The sequence below is a fragment of the Cyprinus carpio genome, chromosome A7, assembly GCF_018340385.1.
Source record: "Cyprinus carpio isolate SPL01 chromosome A7, ASM1834038v1, whole genome shotgun sequence".
Classification (NCBI taxonomy): domain Eukaryota; kingdom Metazoa; phylum Chordata; class Actinopteri; order Cypriniformes; family Cyprinidae; genus Cyprinus; species Cyprinus carpio.
The window spans coordinates 9,403,428-9,427,383 of NC_056578.1; the positions used below are offsets into that span (position 1 = coordinate 9,403,428).

Below are 23,956 nucleotides of genomic sequence, written 5' to 3' on the forward strand. Positions count from 1 at the left end.
AGCGCAGGGCACAACCAGCAATTCTTCCTGCTGAACAGATGATGCAGCTTTAGTCTAACTGTGGTTTTCAGACCAGTACCAGGGGGTGTGGATGGATTCAATGGTGTAAAATCCAAGTCATAAGGCTTGTGGTATATTGAATTTAAAGGGACAGCTCACCCAAAAATGAAAATTCTGTAATCATTTACCCACTCTCAAGTTGTTCCAAACCTGTAAGAATTTCTTGCTTCTGCTGAACACAAAAGAAGATATTCTGAAGAATGTTGGTAACCAAACAGTTGCTGGTCCCTATTGACTTCCAGTGTATTTTCCATACTATGGAAGTCAATGGGGACCAGTAACTGGAAAATAAATAAAATAAATCTGTACAAAACAAATTCCGATTCTATGATGTCAAGATGCTGTAACTTGAAATGCAAGACAACACACCATTGAGCGAACGAGCTCTGAGCTGTGAAAGCTAATTTTAGTGGGTCAAGTACTGCCATACTCTGAGGGCAACCCAGAATACATTGCCATAACTGCTTATATGAAAATGTGCATGAAGAATATATTTTATACTAGTTGTATTTCACTGATGTCGTCATGCATTTTAAAAAAGTCTCTCTGGGGTTTAAAATTATTAAAATATGCATTTTCCTTATCGACTTGTTTGTCTTGCTTGCTGTGTGTTTACATAGATAGTCTGAGTAAGCAAGGAAAAACCAAACAGTGCTACAATTAGCCCTGTTCTCCTCTCTTTGCTCATAGACAACAATAGCACTCATCTGGTATACACTGACACATTTAATAGAATGTGTTGAATAATATGTATTAAACAAATGTTTTTTAATGAATTATTTTTGATGCACCCCGTGACTTCAGACTGCATGCAATTCCACGAAGGATTCACTTAATATAGTAGTAACTAGAAGTTATTTATACCTGATCTGACCATTAAAGTGACTTTTATTGATGAACTCAACATTGTCAGATTGATACGGTCACATTGGAATAAAAACAGGTTATTTCAATGGAAGCTACCACATGGAAACATTTTTAGGTTACAGTACAACAATTTGGACAATAATCCAGACTCTTAATTTACAAAAACAATCAAAAAGCGTGTTTACAGTAACGCACTTGCAATGGAAGTCTATGGGTAAACTCATTGCACTAGAATAAAAGTTGAAATATGCATGGTTCTCCTACTTCACAAATCAATTTCCAGTGTAGTATGCATACTAAAACCATGACACAAAGCCAACGACAGAAAACGACTTGAACATAACTAATTTTAGGGGAAAGAAAACGCATCACTAATTAAACTGGAATAAACGACTTTTTTTCTCTCTTTTTTTTTTTTCTCTGCGCAGTGGTCTTACATAATAGGCTTTGTTGGTCGGGAATCTGATTCCTCCTCCTCCTCTTGCAGGTGTCAGTCTTAATTCTGTCCAGTAGGTGGGACTTTATACTCGTCATCCGGAGCATAGCCGCGTTCAGCAGTACTTTCCTCCGGCTTGGACACTGAGAGCATCTCTATGATGGACTGTGGAATGGAAAATCGAGGCGAGTTGTGGCATTTACACTTGTTCTTTTGATGAAGCGACCAGATCACGATTCCAACCTCATATGATGTTCCCAGGCGCGCGCACTCTTATGTAGCCAACGCGTTTAGACATTTAACACTCATATCTTCATTAGCGATCTTCATCATCACCATCCTCATCAGCCCTGGAAGACGTCGAGTCGTTTTGGACCCAAAAGTCATGGATGTATGGTTCTATTCTGCGGTTCCAGTGTTCATCTGGAGGCTTCTCTTTCTTTCAAGCATCTTCCAGGGTTATTGGAGCTCCATGCTCGATTGTCCACTAACATGCAGCTGTTCGCCCATTGAGATCTATTGCAATAAGTCCGACAGTGGAAATTTCTTCCCTTTACTCGCTCTACAAGATCCGGCGAGCAATGGCAGTAACAATAATGACATTGAAGAGCTCTTCAGGAACATCACGTCCATGTAAGTGGGCTTCTGTGCGTCCCTCTTCTACTGCGCAAAATGTTGATATATAAATATATATTTCGCCGCGACTTCCTCGTATAGTCAAACTTGAGTTCTATATCAAATATGCACCATTATATCAACTTTTATTCTGTATTATATGATTTTCAAAACTAATTCGTTGATTTAGAGATTTACAATCTCAAAGACACCAAATAATGATTTGTTCCCTTTTATTGGAGAGCGTTTTAGCATATTATCAAACATTGAGGATATCGATGATGCTAATGCCGGTTTGGTGCCAATTTTGTGTCGTGCCTTCTGCATTCATGAATGATCAAAGCATGTAAGAATCTGTTTGCGTTCTCTTTTTTTTAATATTATTGAATAAAACCTCCTTAAGGAAATGCTAATTTTGAAATGACTGCAAGCTCAGACATTGGAATTAGTAGCCCATTGTCCACTCTACCCTTATTGCTCTAAACTGATTGTTTGCAGGTACTCATTAATATTCAGGTCTAAACATAAATCCTTTGTTGTGGCATTTATATTATAGAAGTGATTGCAGTGATAATGTAAGGCTGGTAATGAATGATTTGAAGCGAGCAGCTGTGCACCAACAGGTTACAGAGATTTCTTTCATTCAGCACTCTGGACAGCTCCTACAAACTGGGTGATTAAATTTACAGTCTTGATCTGTTATAAAACTTACATAATCATATAAAATACGAGAGATATATATCTGTTTTTGTTGCTGTCACTATATCTTTCCGTCTGTCTGTTTGTTCATTTCATGGCTGGCTGTATACCATGCTACATGACAGTGTTATTTCAGTGAACACATGATTTATTTAGTTGCTGGCTCAGAAAATGGAGGGGATCCGTCAAAGTTTCAGTTTTTCAGGCAAAGTGTCTGTTCTTTGTGTGTGAAATTCTGTGTAAGAGCAGGATTGTTTTCCTCACTGAAGCTTTTATAACCAAAATCTTTTAGTTTTGAGTTCAATTAAGTTTGGTCTGAGGCTAAATGGATGTATTTAGTGTATATTTCTCTAAGTTACCTACTGTGTCTTTGAATCAAAATCTCAATCAAAAATTTAAGTTATCTAATGTATCTTTGAACAAAAAATTATTATTATTTTTTTCACTGAGATTGAATTTAGTCTGGTTATAAATAGTAGTATATATAGCTGATTATAATCAACCTATTTCTATTGCAATTAAATCAAGCATTCTTCAAGTATAAATGACTGAAGTTTATGTATCTCTTATTGCGATGCATATAAAATGCATTCAAGTTTTTATTCAAAAGAGAACACAAGTGTTTTGTAATGTTCTTGCAATAGCTTTTGAAACTTATCATATGACTTACTGCAAGCACATCATCAAGTTTGTATGAAGCCGTTTTTTGTGTTAAGTAGGTCAGGACTGCCATTTGAGAATTAAGAAGAACATCAGGGTTTGGCTCTTTACTGTGAAAAAGCATTACTGTAATGGCACTGACCCTGTCTCTTCCCTGCAGCACCTGATGTCCATGCAGTGCTGGAGGAAGTTGTCCTTTAAAGGAAATTTATGCTCAAATTTGTTTGTTTGTCTTGTAATGGCTATAATAGGGATTTTTGTTGGGGAAGCTGACTGTAGATCAGTGTACGCGGGCTACTCTGAACCATCTGCGGGGGCCCCTCTTTTACTGAGGAATATAAATGAAGCACCTTCCAAGGCAACAATCAAAAGACGCATTGATAACCTGTGGGAGCAAAGGAGGTTCAAAAAGGAAGTGCTTGAGATCTGAAAACGAGGCTCGGGTTGAGCTGTTCAAGCTTTTGAAGTTTGTTTCTAAGGTGATTGTATTTTAATTAGCTTGTGATGAATCATGGAGACAAACGATAACTGTGTTAGACATACTGTAGTGTACAGAGAGAAACTGCAGAAGAGAAAATAGCCAGAAGCTATATATATATATATATAATTTTCTGGCAGTTCTCATCTTAAAAAAGATCTAATTAAGAACGAATAATGCAAATTTATATATCAGTGTGTATTTGTCAATGCAATATGTATTTATTCAGTAAAAAAGTAAACAATATATGACCATATTACAGTAATGAGAATCTAATGAGAATCACAGCTGAGAATAATGATAATTACAACAAAAAACCCTCAAAAGTTAAACATCCAGACACATTATTGTAATGAGAATTTGGAGGGAAATGTGCTTAATTCCCACGAACATAATGTCACAATGAAAATAATAACCCTTAATGGTCCTAAAACAGGCTTCATTTGCTTAATACAAAATGTGATTTATTCTCCTTTTTCTTTTAAAATTACAATGAAATGTGACTGTCTGAGATTTGCCTGTACCAATGGTCATGAAAAGTGATAATACACGTACAATAACATGGGATATTCCATCCATTCATATTAAATTAATAAAAATTAATCAATAAGATCCAGTGCCATCATTTGTAATGATTATTGTGCTCGATTATGAGGTTTGAGATCATCTCTCCATCTTAGCCTGGTCTCTGAACATGGATGCTCACTAAATGGGTGATGGGAAAGAGTTTATGAGAAGAGGGCAATGCCTTGGAGCTCTATAGAAGCAGCGAAGATTTGTTTTTGAACAGAGCTTATTTTTATATATATAATCAGTAAATGTATCCCTCAATGTAATGTAATAAAGAGTTGACTTACCCTGCTGCTTTCTTAATTGGAAATGTGCCTAAGTCTGTGTTTTAATGGTGAGGTTTCTAGGTCAAAACAAGCAATATTTCTTATAATTAGAGAGCCTTCCGATAGCTAAAGTTCATCTGAAGGAGCTGCAGTGCTTAATGCAGCATAATGCATTATTATGTTGTATGATATGGATATAGAAAGAAACTAGAGCGTCTGTTCAGTTTGAGCCAGTTTAAACTGACGTAGCATTTCATTTGATCCAGCGCCGATTCTTGAGGCAAAACATGCCATAATTTTAGTTAAGTTTTCAAAATAACAATATTTTTACTTTAACCCCCCCGTGGTGAAAATCTGGTGTTTTTAATATGCTTAAAGGCAAAACGTGCAAATAAATCAGTCAACACCACCGTTGAGCTTTTCCTCCTGCAGTGTACCAGATGAACTGCAAGCCGTTCTATTCGCCGTGGGAGTTTCACTCGTTCATTCTCGTGAATGTTTACATTCCTCCGCAAGTGCACGTGAGCTGAGCTTTATAGAAACTCGCTGATCAGATTACAGAGACAGAACAACAACACCCGGAATCTGTTTTAACCATTCTTGGGGACTTTAATAAAGCCAATCTCTCCCGTGAACTGCCAAAATACAGACAGCATGTTACATGTCCCACCAGAGACAGTAGCATACTAGATCACTGTTACACCTCAATAAAGGATGCATATCACTCTGTTCCACGAACAGCTTTGGGGCTCTCTGATCACTGCCTGGTTCATCTTAAACAAACCTACAGGCAAAAACTTAAATCTGCTCAACCTGTAGTAAAGACTGTAAAGAGATGGACCAATGAAACAGAGTGGGCTTTAAAAGCCTGTTTCAACCTCACTGATTGGAGAGTTTTTGAAGCTGCTACCACTGATCTGGACGAACTCACAGAGACTGTTACATCCTATATTAGTTTCTGTGAGGATATATGCATTCCTACCTATGATAAGTCATGGTTTACAGCAAAAATCAGACATCTTTGTCAGGCCAAAGAGGATGCCTATAGAAATGGGGACAGAGACTTGTAAATTCAGGCCAGGAACACACTGAATAAAGAGATTAGAGTGGCTAAAAGGATCTACGCTAAAAAGTTGGAAGATCAGTTCACTTCCAATGACTCAACTTCAGTGTGGAAAGGTCTGAGAGCCATCACAAACTACAAGACACCATCCCACTGCACTGAGGTGAATCAACAACTTGCTGATGACCTGAATGAGTTTTATTGTAGATTTGAAAGCCCCCACACCCGTTCTGACCATCTCTAGTCTACACAACTGTTAACACCTCCTGCAATCCCCCTCTCCCCCCCTCCTGCAGTTCAAATCAATAGCCGCATTTCCACTGTTGGGCCAAAAGTGGGCGTGCTAGTGCATGAAAAACCTTGGGCCAAAGTGAGCCAGCTGGGGCCAGTGGTTATGAACAAAGGCGGAGTTTCTCTGCGTCTGGAGAGCGTCACCGCCGCGGATCATTTCAGAAAGCTAACAGCTATAACACCAGCATTAAAAACTTTTTAAAATAAGTTGAGCTCAAAACTCACTTTTTTGAAATATCTTGATCCGATGTGGATTATAATCACCATACCAGGCAGAAATATTTATAAGCAATGCAAAAGACGCTAGGCATTAACGTTACCACCATACCATAGGTAAATGTGACCGCTTGAAGAAATCAGACGTCAGCTTCTTATTCTCTATCATAATCGTGTATTTATTTAGTAACATATGTCATATGTCATAAAAATATAATATTGGTTTTTGTTTGGGAGCTTTTATAAAAATATAGAAATTATCATTCTTTCTAAATGTGATGTATATAGGCTACTGAGACTACAAAGAAACAGACTCGACTGAATAAGCATTCTATGTTCATAACGCTTTATTTCTGTGTGACTAATTTTCTATCCTGATAAATTAATCATTATGATCAATGTATCACTAACTATAGTAAAACATTGATGCTTTTGGATTTAAATATTTAACAAAGCATGCAAACAAATGGCCACTTTTATCGTGTTCGTTTTGTGATGATCGATTGCGTTGTGTATTGCTAGTTCCTGTTACTTATTTCTTAGTAGCACCATTTTTCTGATAACTGACAGCAGTTTTCTGATAACTTCTCTTTGTTGGTGAAATGATGGGGTTGCATGACGTTGTTCCTGAAAGGTGTGTTAAGGGCGGGTTTTAGGGAAGCGCAGTGGAGCTTCTGCCCCGACGATGGAAACGCAGTGCTATTTTGGCCTCAGTGCTACAGGTCCGAGGCTATTAGCCCTGCCCGGCACGTTTAAAGCACTGGCCCAACAGTGGAAAAGCGGCTAGTGAGTATGATGTGCGCCAGGTCTTCAGGAAGAACAAAAGAAAAAAGGCACCAAGCCCAGATGGTGCAACATCCTGCAACATCTGGACAAAACAGGGACTTATGTGAGGATCCTGTTTGTGGACTTTAATTCGGCTTTCAACACCATCATCCCAGCAGCCCTCCAGACCAAACTGACCCACCTCTCTGTTCCTAGCTCTATCTGTCAGTGGATCACGATCTTTCTGACAGATAGGCAACAGCTAGTGAGACTGGGGAAATTCATGTCAAACAGCTGCTCCGCCAACACTGATGCCCCTCAGGGATGTATTCTCTCCCCACTGCTCTTCTCCCTGTACACCAACGACTGCACCTCTGAAGATCCCTCTGTCAAGCTCCTGAAGTTTGCAGATAATATTACAGTCATCAGTCTCATCCAGGATGGTGACGAGTCTGCTTACAGACAAGAGATTGAGCAGCTGGCTGTCTGGTGCAGTCTTAACAACCTGGAATTGAACACGCTCAAAACAGTGGAGATGATAGTGGACTTCAGGAGAAACCTCCCTGCACTCCCCCCACTCACCATCATGAACAGCACTGTGGCTGCAGTGGAGTCATTCAGATTCCTGGGAACCACCATCTCTCAGGACCTGAAGTGGGACAATAACATTGACTCCATTGTTAAGAAGGCCCAGCAGAGGTTGTACTTCCTTTGCCAGCTGAGGAAGTTTAACCTGCCAAAGGAGCTGCTGAAACAGTTCTACTCAGCCATCATTGAGTCTGTCCTGTGCACTTCAATAACTGTCTGGTTTGGTTCAGCTACAAAATCAGACATCAAAAGACTACAGTGAACGGTTCGGACTGCTGATTATTGGTGCTTCCCTGCCCATCTTTCAAGAACTGTATACATCCAGAGTGAGGAAAAGGGTTCAGAAAATCACCCTGGAATCTCTCACATCCAAGTTATCCCCTTTTTGAACTTTTTCCATCTAGCCGGCGCCTCAAATACCAGGACAGCCAGGCACAAGAACAGTTTCTTCCCCCAGGCAATCTACCTCATGAACAGTTAAATGTAACCCCCACTTATGCAATAAAATATCTTGTTACCACCTCCATCCCAGTAAAGCCCTGCATCTCACTCTATTCTACTCCATTATCATCTATAGCACAACTGTTCATACAATTTATTTATTTTCGCTTTATTTTTCAATATTTGTCTATTTATATTTACATGTGTATTTATTTGTTTATTTTTTTTGACTGTGTGTTGTTGTCTCTGTGTACTGGAAGCTTATGTCACTAAAACAAATTCCTTGTATGCGCAAGCATACTTGGCAATAAAGCTCTTTCTGATTCTGATTCTGAAATGCTTAGAAATGCAGTTTGAAACCACCACTTGTTTTCTGTCATCACAAAAATGTAACCAATCACATTGACATTGGGTTTTTTTCATATCACTGGCTAGATAGATGTTGATATTTGGAAGGTAGCTGTCTGAGATGGCGAATGAGAACATGGTTTGTGTAACATTAGCAACTATTTAGCTGTTTGATAATGTTGTCAAACCAAAGGCTAATGATATCAAGTATGTTGTAGAGAGCGATACATAAAAAACATTACCAATCTGATTCATCTTACCTGTGTAATTCGCTCTTCCTACTCTTCTCTGAAATCTGTTTCTGGTTCAGAGATATTTGCCTGAAATAATCTAATATTGCTACTTGCCATTGTGCAGCATTTACTATCTCAGTTAACTGATTTAAAAGTGGTTTTAAGGAATAAAATTTGTGACTACAAGGGAACACAAATGTTTAATTTATTTGTCTCTAAAGAAAAGGTTTTAAATAATTTCCGTCATAGTTTCTCTTCTGTAGCCTGTTTTGTTCCACACTGATTGTCTCAATTATCAGTGCAAGATGAGGACAGGGAGTGAAAAAATGTGACAGTTCAAATTAAATTGGTGTCTGTTTCTCAAGGCGGTAAAAACAAATCTACATATAGTTTAATGGCAGCAGCAGCAGCAGCAGCAGTATGACAGCAGTGCGACGCCGCCCACAGTGACACTTTTTTCGATGCTGCACAGATTTCGTCTGCCATCACAAGACTTGACTTTCAAGACGCCATTATTCCACCATGAAATATTGAACACTTTGAATCCATGAACAAAATTCCTTTGATCCTCCTTTTCTAGGTCACGTAAAATCCTACATGCCACAAATTCCTTACCAACACAACTATTTTTAGATCCAATTTAATTAACATTTTTCTCTCTTTGAAATCCTAATTTGTGCACACTATATGCTAGTAATGATTACATTTTAAACTAACAGGGTAAAGACCTAGGCTGCAAAGTTGTGGATGCAGTGCACAAACCTGTATATTACAAAATGCCTGCTGCATAACATGCTGGAAAAGATTTCAGCTGCCGTTTGACAGAAGCTCAGACATATATGTTCATATAATATCATGGAATGAAATCTGTCAGACATTCATGCTTTCATTCTTTCCTTCAAGAATATGAGCTGAGTAGATATGGAGATTGAAATTGAAATACAGCAGGAAGATTTTAAATGTAAAATGTCTTATCCTGTTAAAAGTATGTACGGTTCTTGTCAGGTGAGATTCTACAATGGCTTGCAACCTGATGTATATTATACAGAAAGACTGCTGTCACTGTCACTGTCACTATTTTTTATTTTATTTTAAACGTCTCTGTTATTATAATCCAGCTTCAGACACCGTACTTACATTACTTGTCTCTGTTATGTGTGTGTATACATACAGCTAACTTTTAAGGCAGCAACCTGAATATAATAAAACCTTGTAAGACTAATTTGAAACACTATACAAAGCCAGCAAGTGCACAGGAGACTTACAGACGGTGTAATGCAATACTATAGTATTTGGGTGAAACCTTTGAAATCAGTCACTTAGCTGTTTATTACAGTAGCTTTGTATGTGTTTCACCTCAGTTCAGTTCAAAAGGGTCAGTGTAAGCAGCAGGCATAGTGAAAAGAAAAGGTTCAACTCTTACAGAAAGCTGCTTTTATGTGTCCCACAGGGACCACAATGGAAACGCAACTCTTCTGAACCACTATTTCACAGTTGGGCTACATGATTTCTCACAATGCATATCCGTCCTTACTTAATTTGAATCAGAATGTAGTTTGCTATCACTTATTGTAGGCGTGGGGAACTAGAGGAAGTTAGTGTACACTTGAGCGTGAACACACACTATATTTGCTATCCCAGCTGGTGAGCTGCAGATTATGATCAACAGCATGTATGTACTCGGACCCCAGATGGGACGTTCTTTAAACACACTTTATTTTCACAGCCGAAAGTTTCCCAGATTTGCATGCTGTATGGCACTTTGGGCTTCCTGCCAGTACAAAAGAGAACAGTGATCCAGTATTTTATTTAAAAGCTTCCCGTACAACAATGGGCTGCTAGAATGCTCATCAGGGGATATGCCATGTATTGCTCAACTCAAGACAAGACATATTGAGTGCACAAAAGAAAGCGCTACATGATATAGTACTAGAAGGCTTGTTGACAGGCATACCTGCTCTGTTGCTGCTGCTGATGTTTTGCCCCAAGGAATCAACAACAAGTCATAGACAGCAGTATTTTATTTTATTTTTAATGTGGTGGCTGGTGAAAATCTTGGGTTGACACCTGTCCAATAAAGGCTGCAGCATCAGTGGTAAGCTTAAAGCAATATAGTGTTTACATGTAATCTGTCAAAGAATTTTTATATGACACCAAATTATTTTAAAATTGTAGATTAGTCTCCAATGTTTGTTATCGCTAAAGACCAGTTAATTGTTTTTCTTTTTTCTATTTCTTATTCATCAACGATGGAGCCAAAGTTGTTTAAAAACAAATTGTTTGAATGAATGAATTCAATGACATATTCATACAAAAAAAATGCTTATTTGGTTAAGAAACAATAGTTTTGAATAAATCATTTACATCAGTGATCAAATCATAATCAAATCTCTACTATATAGTAGGCCAAAAACAGTGTGTAAAAAGAGTAGTATGGAGCCACAGTAATCATAAAACAGTACGAGAAAAGTACCTGGATGACCTACGGTTATCCCATGAGGCCATGAATGAATGATATCTGACTAATCAGATTAATTTATCATACTTTAAATATCCAAAAATGACATTTTCAAAGTGCAAATCAAAATTTGAGTATCTTTTCATTAATAAACACAGTCACTTCTTTCCAAAACTTTTTATACTACAATGCCAGAAAATGTTGGGCACCGTAAGTGCAAAGTAAAAAAACAACAACAACAAAAAAAAAAAACAGTTAACTTCAATGTCTTTCTTAAACATACAAAGAAAGTGTTCTATACAATTTGTGTACTATCAGAAAATAAATTTTTAATGAGAAAGAAGAACATATGCTTATGCTTGTTCTCATTTATGTTACATTTTTACAATTAAAGCTTTGTATTTTAACATTACAAGTTTCAGGCTGTTGGGTCCCAAGGAAATACTTTGTGTCCTGTGTTGAGGTTTGGATCTGGTGAAACATGAAGCAATATTAATAATGTAATTCAGCGCAATAAGGGAATGCTCATTATACATATTACCCCCCAGCACGCACACACACACACACACACACACGCACACGCACACGCTCACGCTCACGCTCACACTCAGACACAGACACAGACACAAACTTAATCTCCCCCTCACAACTACTCAACAGTAGATGAAATATGCTGAGAAAACCTAAAAAACGAATTTACCCCTAAACAATAATTCTTTCATTCCAGTTTGTGACTGTAATCTTGTTACCTAGTGAGGGCACCAGAGCAGACAGCTTCACCTGTTCAAAAACAGTGGAAACATGTACTGCCTCTCTGTTTCTTTCTCTTCTCTGCTGTGCTCACTGCCAGTGTCTCCTGTGTCACACTCTGTGCTTCCCAATGACTTCCTGTACTGTCAGCTTCTTCCTCACCTGGTCTTCCTCTGCCTCAGTGTAAGCTATAGCCTATATATATATATATATTTGGTGTCAGTAAAATTGTTTTTATTTGTTTTAAAAGAGATTAATACTGTAATTAAGCAAGGATGCATTAAATGCTCTTAACAACATGCAAAAACATAACAGATGTTATAATTATAATGTGAAAATTCTTTGTTTTAATTTCGCAGCCGGACATGCTGCTGCATCGATGACCATTGCTGTATTTTTTTGATATATTCCTCTCAACAGAGAGCAAAATTTGGGCCTGTTTTCCCTGATAAGTGCGGGAAATCAGAATCGCCTGCTATTCTGTGTTAAGGAAGTTATCTCATGCAGGTTTTCCAAACAAGTGCTCACTGCAGCCTTTGGCATGGCAAGTGACTTTGGCATCCCAACACCAAAAGATATTGGCGTCCATGCAACTATTGCTGCTCTGTCTAATGCTCTCTACCTCATGGGACCTAATTATGCTCATTTTCATTTTGGCTAGAGCTCAGGAGTGGATGGAGGGTAGAGATGTGCTGAATGTAGATACAGCTCAGAAGGGTTTTTGTTGTGCCTATATTTAGACTGCCAGTTCTGGCCATGGACCATGAAGCTGTGATGCATTGCATACAGTTAATGTGAGGCACACTGATACATGGCCTAAATGCATGCCTGCCTAGGCACAGTTAGTTCAGGAAAGTAAAGACTTATGTGCATTAGCTTTGATAATATACCAGCAGCACATTGGATCAGAAATACTTAAAATGAAAGAAATCTCCTTTGCAAAAGTGTAACTGCTTTCTTTTGCTGGTCACAGTCAGATGTTTTAGAACACGTTTGCAATAAAGTTTTTGACTCACCTTTATGCCATTTCAAATCTTTATAACTTAGTTTTTTTCTTCCGTCAAGTCCTCGCTGTCTCACAACATATCTGCCTAACCAGTGTTTTGGAAGCTCCTTTCAAAAAGTGTATTTTGTTAATTGTTAAGTATTTAAATTATAGGCTTGTTAAGATCTTAAGCTATAACCAAAAATATACTCACCAAAGGTATAATTTAATCAGAGCAATATTTATTTATTTTCATCTCAATTAGGGTGGCAGTGGCAAAATTGAACAGGTATATATATGTATACTAAATACAACAAAACACCCTCATTTAACTTATAAAATCAAAAATGTAGTAGGCGTACATAATATTGAATTTCTGTTCATTTACATGAACCATCCAAACAAACCAATTCACTAGAATGAATCAGACTTTCCAAAACTACATATCAGAGAATACTTGAGTGTTTACTTTGTATTTAGTTCATCTATTTTCTTCAGTTTGATGCATTGTGGCCCATTTTTGCACCTGTTATGAACATCAGGTGTTCATATCCCGCCAGTCACAGCGATATGAATAATTGGTTAAAACATTTATTTATTTTTCTTTTGCCCTTTCAACTATAAATCCGACATACAGAGTATTTAAAGGGATAGAAAATTACCCCATGATTTACACACCCTCAAGCCATCCAATATGACTTTCTTCTTTCAGATGAATACAATGGCAGTTATAATAAAAAATGTCCTGGCTCCAGTGAGAATATGCTAGTCTTGCGAGAACCATGTTTTGCTTACAGCAAAGGAAAACCAGTCTCCTTTTGACTTATATCGAAACCCTCTGAAATTTTTCTTTACAAATCCTCATTTTGTACTTCTAATTCATGACCAGTGTTTTGTTGTACACCATGTCATCTGCTGGAAAGCAACTCTCTTGTGAACGCGCATATGACAGAGTGTATGACAGAAAGTCTCATGTCTTCACATTCTTGGATTGTTGTAGTTTTTGTAATGTGCTCCTTTTTGATACCTCAAATAATGTGACATGTTTAGGAGAGTTGTGACTTTGTTCTGTTGACCATCTTGAACACTATACAGTAGCAAACACCTAGTATTTGGAACACCTTGGCAACATGCAAACAACCAGTCAGAGAGCCTTAGAAAGCACATAGCAGTGACCTGGCATCTATAAAACTCTAGCACTGGGGAAGACAAACACCACTCACATTTTCTTCAGAAAATGTAAATGCAACTGCTTGTAATTACAGATGTTGTTCATTTAGAAAAAAATATCCTGTATACTCTAACTGTCATGTAACAAATGCTAACAAACCCTTAGAAGTGCTGTCTCACATAAGGCCACATATATTTCCAGCGTTTAAAATGCAAATCAGCAACCAGGCACCTAGAAAAATGATTCATAGCTTGTTAGCGGTAAAGGTGAGGCATGGTGTTTTTATACACTGGAAATGTAGATCTTGGATCGAAAAGCTGAAATCAGCAACAGATGGAGGCCAGCTGTAATTTCATAGACTAGATCCATTATAAATTAGGCATGTTGTACACCTGCCTCTGAACAATTACATTTATTCAGATGTTATGTGGAAGTAGAAGGAAGGCCAGTAAAGTAAAACTGTATGTTAAGTTCAAGCAGTCATGGTGAAATATATGAAAAATACTTGAAATCATTCAACTGGTCAAATTCTTGTGCTCTTCAGCATTCTTAGAATGGAAGTAAATAATGATAAAAAAAAAAAAAAAAAAAAAAAAAAACCTTTGTTTCTGGCTTTTTAGGGTTCTTTACTCAAAGCCTGACTCTAAGATGAAAAGGAAGTTGTCGATCAATGCCTGAAGAGCACACCTAAGACAATCTATTTTATTAAATGTTCTTCCATTGAGCTCTATGTACTTGTGCTGTAGATCATTTGAACAAAGTCATTAATCATGCCCAGGCATGGATTTTGGGAACAATGGAGAGACTAGTGAGAAGATTATGGAGAAAACATCCATGAACTTGTGCACAGCCTGAGAGAGAATTTTCATCAGATGCTGAAATGAAACATGTTCAGAGCCTTTGACTGATTTGAATGATTCACATGGTTTAGGATGTGCACTTATATAAACATGGCTGATCCAATGCATCTGGATCACAACAATGCTATCCAAACAATATATATAGTGAATTATTTTGCTATTTTATATTATTATTATTAGTCTTACTGATTACTATTATGTAAAACATCAAACTAAATGGGATACATTTGTTTAGCAGTAAAATTTCGTTGGGGACACTGTTAGCAATATTGTGTATTATTAATATTATTTATAATTTACCCATTTTATAAATGCATACGTATAAAATTAATTGTTAAAGTATTGTTTTAGATTTCTCTGCATCCAGTAAGCTATGTCAGATTAATGTAACTGCTTTGCATTTTATGTAAATTCCTCAACTTAAAGATATACATTTGTTTAGCAATAAAAATAAGATGGGGACACTATTGTTTGCAATACTGGCAAATATGAATATTTTTTTTTTTTATTTTTTTTTTTTTTTTGTATGAATGATTTGTGTGTATATTTTTTTTTATTGATTTGTTTGATTAATAAACAAACTATTCTTTTTTGTTGTAATGAGTCGGTCTACCAATTTGTATATTATTTGTAAATCACTAAAATCACTAAAAAATATAAATTTGTTTAGTAAGAAAAAAAAAGAGAAATGGAGACTGTTAGCACTGTTGGGAAAAATTAATATTTTATTTTTAGAATTACATTTGATATATTTAATAATTGATTTATTTAATAATAATAAATAAGTAAATAATAAATATATAAAAAATAAATAAATTAGGGCTGTCAAATCAATTAATCATGATTAATCACATCCAAGTTTGTGTTTACATAATATGTGTGTGTATACTGTTTATATTTATATGTGTATATAAATACACACAAATACATACATATATATATATATATATATATTAAGAAATATTTACATGTATGTATATATATGATTTATATTACATATGACATATATTTCTTACATAAATATTTATTACATATATTTACATACAGTACACACACTTATATTATGTAAACACAAAATTTTATTTTGGATGCAATTAATCACAATTAATTGATTTTACAGCCCATAAATAAATAAATAAATAAATAAATAAATAAATAAATAAATAAATAAAGTGTTATAGATTTATTTGCATCCAGCAAGTAATGTCTGATTTGCATATTATATATACATAAAATAACTTAAAATAATTGTTAAATTGTATACATACATACATACAAACATACATATATATGAAATATATTGCATTAATGTAAACTGAACTTTCCACATGATGACCAATGTAAAATCTTGCTCCCGAAGCAAAACCAGTGATCCTCGACTAGTTTTAGACATGGTTCATTGGTGAGCTCAGTCAATGCTCTTTAGGGAAATTAGTGACCTGAGGACGCTGTATAAAACCAATGGCCAGTAAAGTAGCAAGGCCTCTGCTGTATTACATTAACTGCAGTGCGACTCTCCACTGCTGTAAACAGAAACATTAAATCTACTCTATGTACTGTGCTGGACTGTGCTTCTAGTGGTGTGTGTGGATCTAGAAGCATGTTTGCTTCTGTGTGTGGTTGTGTTCTGTCAGCAGCACATCTGTGATTTCTCCTGCTTGGAACACTTCTATCCAGACTGTGTTTGTTTTAGCTGGCAGATAAGAAGCCTGTGGAATAGGAAATAAAGGCTGTGCCGCATGCCCTGGCAATAGCTGAATTTAAATGGAGGCATGTTTTCAAGCAGATTCTGACACTGATAATGGTGTTTCAGTGACATGGTAAGGGAGAGTGGGAATAATTGTCATAATTTTAGATAATTTGTAAACATGTTTTTCTTGCATTGCTGAATTTTTATAATGTGCTCATTTATGTTTATCAGCATATTTTTATGCATGTAAATCACGTATACTATTGCTTATACTTAGAGTCAGTTGTTTGAACAAACCTCTACCCTAAGTATTAAACTTCAGCATATAATTTATCCAGCACATTTTTACTACGGAAATGAATGATATGTCAAATTGTGTGGCTTGTTTAGGAGAGATATTTTCTTACTCTTCCAAGAAATCAAATTTCAATTTTTCCTGGTGGACAATAAACGCTTCCAACTATTTTTCTAAAAGTTTATCTGTCGTTACTCAAAAACATATCCCCTGCTTGAATAAATTGGTGGTAATGGTGCTGTTTTCAATATTTTCTCTCTTTCTTTCGTAGACACATAGAGAACTGGACAGGATTGCAGATTCTTAAGGATGTTGACATGGAACTATACACAGGACTCCAGAGACTGTGAGTATTAAAAGAACGGATCCTATACTGGTGGTTGTATTGTGTTTTAAACTAAAGCCTGGTGCACACTCTACGATTTGGGCTGTCGAACACTTCCTTTAATCTCAGGGTGAAACATTACTGACATTTGCTCAAGGACTTGCTTGTGTTTGTGCAATATAATTTCAATTCTGTTTGTCAATGGGGATGTCAAAATGTGAGATGATTGATCCCACATTCAACGCTGTCACTCGTGACTAAAAGTCCTGAGATCTATATCACACAGTCTGACAGTTGATTTCACACAGTCTCCAGTGACATTTACCCAAGAGATTTCACTGGGGTTATATTAGACAGTATGACAAGTAACAACTGCAAAAAAAATGTCGATATTGACAAAATTGTGATATTAAATGATTTTGTTATTGTGAAAGGTTTATTATCTTTAATATGAAGATAATAGATATTAGGCTATATGTAATTCTAAGATTTTTATATCCTCTTCTATTCAAATGTTTGGGGTCTGTAAGATATTTCTCTTATGACAGTCAAAAATACAATCAAAAGCAGTAATATTGTGAAATATTAGAACAGAATAATTCTAATGTAATGGAGTAACAAGTTGCTCATCTGTTCTTCATTTCAGAAATTATAATCAGTTTTAACATCCGTGAAACATAGTTAAAAGATTTAATGTAGTTAAAAGTACATATATAAAAGTATATAGATGAAAAGGTCTAGTGGGAGGAAAAAGACTGCTGCTGCGTATCCAGACCTCCCACAGAGATTCATCACTCCCACTTATGAGCTTCCCTTCACCTCTGTCAAGCCCTCCCATCTTTCTCACCCCATCCTCTCTTCATCGTATCCTCAAGACAGAGTTTCTCACTCCACTCTCCTTAATCCCTCAGTAAGGAATCCAAGTGGACTATTCCCAGCTTCCAATTTGCATTTTTCTCATTAACACAGTTTTCTCTTCTGCTAATGGTGGGCTCTCTCCTGGTCCTTCCCACACCTGGGAACAGTTCTCCAGGCCTCTAAATTACCCTCTGAGGTTCCACTAAAGGTCATCAGCTTCCGCATGTGTTGAGCTCTGCACTTCACATCTTTTTTTAAGCACAAACACTGTAGATAGCAACGTTACATAACCAAACACATGAATGCAGGACCTGTCTGTGGAGGTTTGGTGTGGAATAGTTTAGTTGAGTCATACAAGGGGGTTTTGATGGTTAGGCTGCTAGTTTTGTGCACTGATATTATGTTGACTTGATGGGTTGCTGACAAACTTTTTTCAAACGTCCTAATCTAAGACAATATTTTAAAATTTAATTCTTGTCTATCAATCTGTCCATCTATCCAACCAAGCATGAGTCTATCTACTCAGATATCCTTCCATCCATCCATCCATCCATCCATCCATCCATCCATCCATCCATCTATCCATCCATCCATCTATCTATCTATCTATCTATCTATCTATCTATCTATCTATCTATCTATCTATCTATCTATCTGCAGGTCTATCCATCCAACTGTCTATCATCCATCCATGTATCCATCTGTCAATCAGTCTATTTAACTGTCCATTGATCTATCCATCCACCTATACAACCATCTGTTCATCTGCCTTTCCAGCCATCCAACTGTCTATCCATCTATTTTTCCATCCATCCATCTCTGTTAGTATGTCCAACTGTTTATTTATCCATCCATCTGTCCATCCGGCCATCCTTCTGTCTAACTGTCTATCTATCCATCTGCCTATCTATCCATCCATCCATCCATCCATCCATCCGTTTTTCCATTTATCTATCAGTCCATCCATCCATCCATCCATCCATCCATCCATCCATCCATCCATCCATATATCCATCCATCCATCCATTTTTCCATTTATCTATCAGTCCATCCATCCATCCATCCATCCATCCATCCATCCATCCATCCATCCATCCATCCATCCATCCATCCATCCATCCATCCATCCAATCATTTGTCTATCCATCTATCCATGTCTTTCTATCTATCCTATACCATTTATCTGTCTATCCATCCATCTATCCATACATTCACATACTGTATCTATCTATGTGTCCATCCATCTAATGCATGTCTTAAAGTGATAGTTCACACAAAGATAAAAATTCTGTTACCATTTGCTGATTCCAAATGTGTATAACCTCATTTCTTCTACAGAACACAACATTTTATTTATTTTATTGTTTGTACCCAAAATATATCTTTTGTGTTCCACGGAAGAAAGACGGAAGGACATGGGTGTAAGTAAATGATGACAGAATTTTATTTTTGGCTAAACTATTCTTTTAACCTTGTATAGATATTGAGGTATTCAAAGTACATAAAGCATGAACAGCATTTGAAGTGCTATGCTTTTTAAACATTTTTAAAAATTCAGCCAAACTTTGCCAAACTTTTCTAGTTCAAACACTGGTAGGGACCACCGACCTGCTCATAGGGAGTTCACTAGCGCATACAGAAGCACCATTGCAGCAGTGCCAAAATGAAATATCTGCCTACACTCGTAACACTCGTAATCCCACCCCCGCAAGTTCATGCGTGTCACGTGAAGGACCATCAGGAGGGATTCATAATAAGGCCCCTTGCATTTGTTTTCAGGCTTTTAAGAGCTGAATGGTTAAGTGGAGAAATGGTATAAACACGGCCAACATCCTCCTTATATCTTCCACATAACAGAGATGGATAATTGTATTCATAGAAATAGTTATAGCTATAGAGCCATCATCATAATAAAACTAATTATGTACTGATTACTGTTCACTGGATAAGGGTGTTGTGAGTGTAATCACTTTTTGCATTAAATTCCTGTAATGAAAAGGATGCAGTCATTGCCAATTAATGCCACCAAGACTGTGCACAGAGTCTTTAGGATGCACAATTCATTCCAGCTACTGCTGCGGCTCAGTGCTGTGAAATTGGGGACCCTGATGATACCATTATTCTAATGACACTCTCTGAAGAGATGGGAAAGATGGTGAACTGAGATTGCTTCTGCAGTTTATCATCATAAACAGTGTATATCAAGCCGCAAGGCTCTAATGAACTGTTGGCTTCCTCAGGTTTGAATGATCGACTTGCAATGCCAGGTGCAAATGACCATCAACAGGGCCCTCAGTCAAACTTACAGGATGAACTGTGCTGTGTGGAGGCTGAAATAAATGTTGGTGGTCTCACCTTGGGAAATTCATTTGCCCTCGTGATTGCTGGATTGATGCTTGTCATTTGTGGCCAGTGACACCTGTCATTCACAGGTTTTTGAGAGGAACTGTGCATTTTTCATGTGGTTGTCTCTCTCTCTCTTTCTTTTTTTTTCCAGGACAATAATAAACTGCAGTTTACGGACAATCCAGGCACGTGCATTTGCGCAGAACCCTCACCTCCGCTACATGTGAGTGAAATGTCTTTCAAGTGTTTTTGTCATTCTCTGAATGAGTCTTTTAAGTGAATGAATCATTCTTGTTTGCATCCATGCACTTGTAAACAATGTTGGGCAAGCTACATTTAGTGCATATATTGTAGCTCAGATTGTTATATTAGAAAATAGTAGCTGGTGTAGTGATGCAATTGGGATGACTTTTAAAATTCCTAAATTTGAGTCTTCTATTAAATTTTTGATTATTAAGTTAGTTCAATCAGAAATCAACTCAATTTTATTTTTTCCTCAATGTTTTCTTGAATCAACATCCCAGAAATGGCATACTTATCAACCCATCAAGAATAGCTAGCCATAAAAATTAGGCCAATTATTGGTTAGACACATTGTAAAAAATATTTTTTGAAGTTCTAACTAGAACAAAGATTATTGGAGCATGTTTTATAAGAAAATACTATTTTAGTCTATCTACTTCAAAATTGTCAAGATGCATTAAATTTGTTACTTGCTGTTTCTTTGTAATCAATAGTGAAATTTACTAGCAATTGCTGAGTGAAAATTGTTTCTACAACAGTTTTTTTTAGTGTAGAAACAACAGATGATGTTGATACATGACCATGTGACCTGTTGTAAATCAAGTTAATATTACAATGAAATGGAAGTAGCAACATTAAAAGTTGCAAAAAAAAAAAAATATGAGGTCAAAAATAAACATGCATGGATGAACCGTTCACAATAAGATCAATAACATGCATGTAGAAAATAGAGAAAATAGTGAACTTTTATTTTAATGCAAACATTAAACAATTTTCTGCTGATAATTTTCTGAAATGCAGGTTCCTGTTGGAGGTATGTCTCTCATAGCTTTTACTTTTCATGTCGGCTAACCTTTCTTTGAATCCTTGCACAACTAATGGATAGACGTTCTTTTTACCATAGCTAGGAGAAATCATTGTGATACTCTCATTACTACATTTTTTACCTTTCATGCCAGTAAGCAGAATGTCTGTGACCTTTGATACCTGTCATAGTCTCAGAACCAGAGGAATGCATGATTTTCTAGAGTATGTGATAATGGTCTCCGATAAAGGCAAGTGAACAGGTGAAGCACTTAGAAAGGAAAAGATCCTGTGTTCACTTGAGGCACGGACAGAGCAGATGGACATGCTAATTGTGGGCTCATTAAGAAATATAGTCAGGAACTTTAATAAAAAAGATGATGACTGCTTATGTCTTATTCAATTGTGGCTCTCAGAGGATTAAAGTGGCCACTTTTGAAGCTGTAATGGCCGATGGAAATAAATCACATTCAGTAACGGGCAGCATTTTCAAAAGACAAAACATATTGATTAAGGCCATATGGAATAAGTTAAGTACAGTACAACTACTGAGATGTAAGACTTCCATTACTCCGATAGACTTGATTTTTCTTAATAACAAACCGAAGTGGATAAATGAAACTCTCTCTCTCTCTCAATAATATAATAATAATAAGTCTATAGAGGTAATAATAATAGTCTATAATACCTCAATTTTTCTCTTTTCATTTCATATGGAAGCAGATTAGTCTCAAATATAATTCACGCAAAAAACACGATTCACACATGCGTAGACAATTTCACATGCATGAAACCTAATTCACGTACACACAAAAAAAAATTCACGTGCGTGAAAAAAAAAATATATTCAAAAAAAGCAATTCACATGCGCAAAGTAAAATTATATATTCATAAAATACATTTCACAAATGCAAAACACAATTCGAAGATATACAACTGTGCACAAAAACCTTTGAATGTTTAAAATGTACGAGTGTCTGAATGTACAAATCGTCATTTACTACGAATCCACTCGGATTTGTGTGTGTGTGTTTTTTGAGACTTTCCTGGCAGAGCTCTCTTCCCACGTGGGTCTGTCGTACTCTTTAGCCAATCAGATGCGAGCTTACCATTCAACCAATCATATCATAAGCCACTGAGAGTGCATTCAGAAGCTCGCAGGCAATCGGGGAGACATCAAGAGAGAAGCCTATAGAAGCCCTGGCGTTACATTTTAAAATACTATACAAAATAATTAATCAGAATACTTACTCCTGCTCACTCACGCCAAAGAACTCCCCGCTCAAGTTCGCCGTCTCTGCAAGATTAACGATGGCAGTTTGCACGCACAGCTACTAGAAGATTTACATCTGTCAGACAGGTTGCTGACGTCATCAAGCTTAGTTTGAGTCTGCGCGTCAGAAACGGAAGTGCTAAAAATCGCTAAAAATGGGCTTCACTTGTCTCAATTGAGTTCCAATTGGGTCGCTGTGTCCATTTCTTTTACTGTCTATGGGATTACTGATGTAAAGGCTTCATTTCTGTTCTAATTAATCCATATGGCGCAAAAGGTGCGCAAAATCGTGCTCCTTGAATGCACTCTCAGTGGCTTATGATATGATTGGTTGAATGGTAAGCTCGCATCTGATTGGCTAAAGAGTACGACAGACCCACGTGGGAAGAGAGCTCTGGCAGGAAAGTCTCAAAAACACACACACACCCAAATCCGAGTGGATTCGTAGTAAATGACGATTTGTACATTCAGACACTCGTACATTTTAAACATTCAAAGGTTTTTGTGCACAGTTGTATATCTACGAATTGTGTTTTGCATTTTGTGAAATGTATTTTATGAATATATAATTTTATTTTGCGCATGTGAATTGCTTTTTGTGAATATATTTTTTTTTTCACGCATGTGAATTTTTTTTGTGTGTACGTGAATTTGGTTTCATGCATGTGAAATTGTTTACGCATGTGTGAATCGTGTTTTTTGCGTGAATTATATTTGAGACTAATCTGCTTCCATAATTTCAGGGTAAAATAGAACCTGCACATGTTTTTTTGAGATTCACCCAAGAAAAATCTGCAATAACAAGTATATATTTAAGTAGATTATTTAAAATTTCTGGCATGCATTTTATGTTTGACTGATAGCACACTCTTTAATCTCGACCAAATTTCCATCACAATGAATTCCCCAGCTCCCAAAGAAAACCGCTTGTTAATTCCACACATGCACTTGAATGAACTGTTTGGTTTTTATGCGTCCTAAACGTCCTGTGTTTTAAATGACGGGGCACAGACTGGGTGGCCAGACGTTGTGTCTCCACAGCCCACATATCAACAGGAGCCTAATAAATTTGAAGGACCCATTGTAGGGAAGGAGGAAAGGTCATATCCTTTTGGGAGGGCGGAAAGTCTCTCCCTCATTAAGTCTTTCTCCTCTACGTGATTCTCCTTTCTTCACCGAACCCCCTCCTTGTTGGTCATATTTTTGATATTTCATCATACTTTACTTATGGTCTAGTACATAGTGTCCTTTTTTACAATTATGGTTTATGTGACGTATACAGCCAGATTTATGATACAATGG

General features: G+C 36.7%; 1 protein-coding gene across 2 annotated transcripts in view; it reads left to right on the forward strand.

Annotated features, from left to right (window-relative positions):
- Positions 1 to 1,427: 1,427 nt before the first annotated feature.
- Positions 1,428 to 23,956, forward strand: part of ntrk3b (neurotrophic tyrosine kinase, receptor, type 3b) — a 102,406-nt gene continuing 79,877 nt past the window's right edge. For both annotated transcript variants that reach the window (XM_042759528.1, XM_042759529.1), the window contains exons 1-3: positions 1,428 to 1,996; positions 17,077 to 17,151; positions 20,486 to 20,557. In XM_042759528.1, coding sequence (XP_042615462.1) covers positions 1,749 to 1,996; positions 17,077 to 17,151; positions 20,486 to 20,557 — 395 coding nt within the window. In that variant the 5' untranslated portion in view covers positions 1,428 to 1,748. The remainder of the gene's footprint in view (positions 1,997 to 17,076; positions 17,152 to 20,485; positions 20,558 to 23,956) is intronic.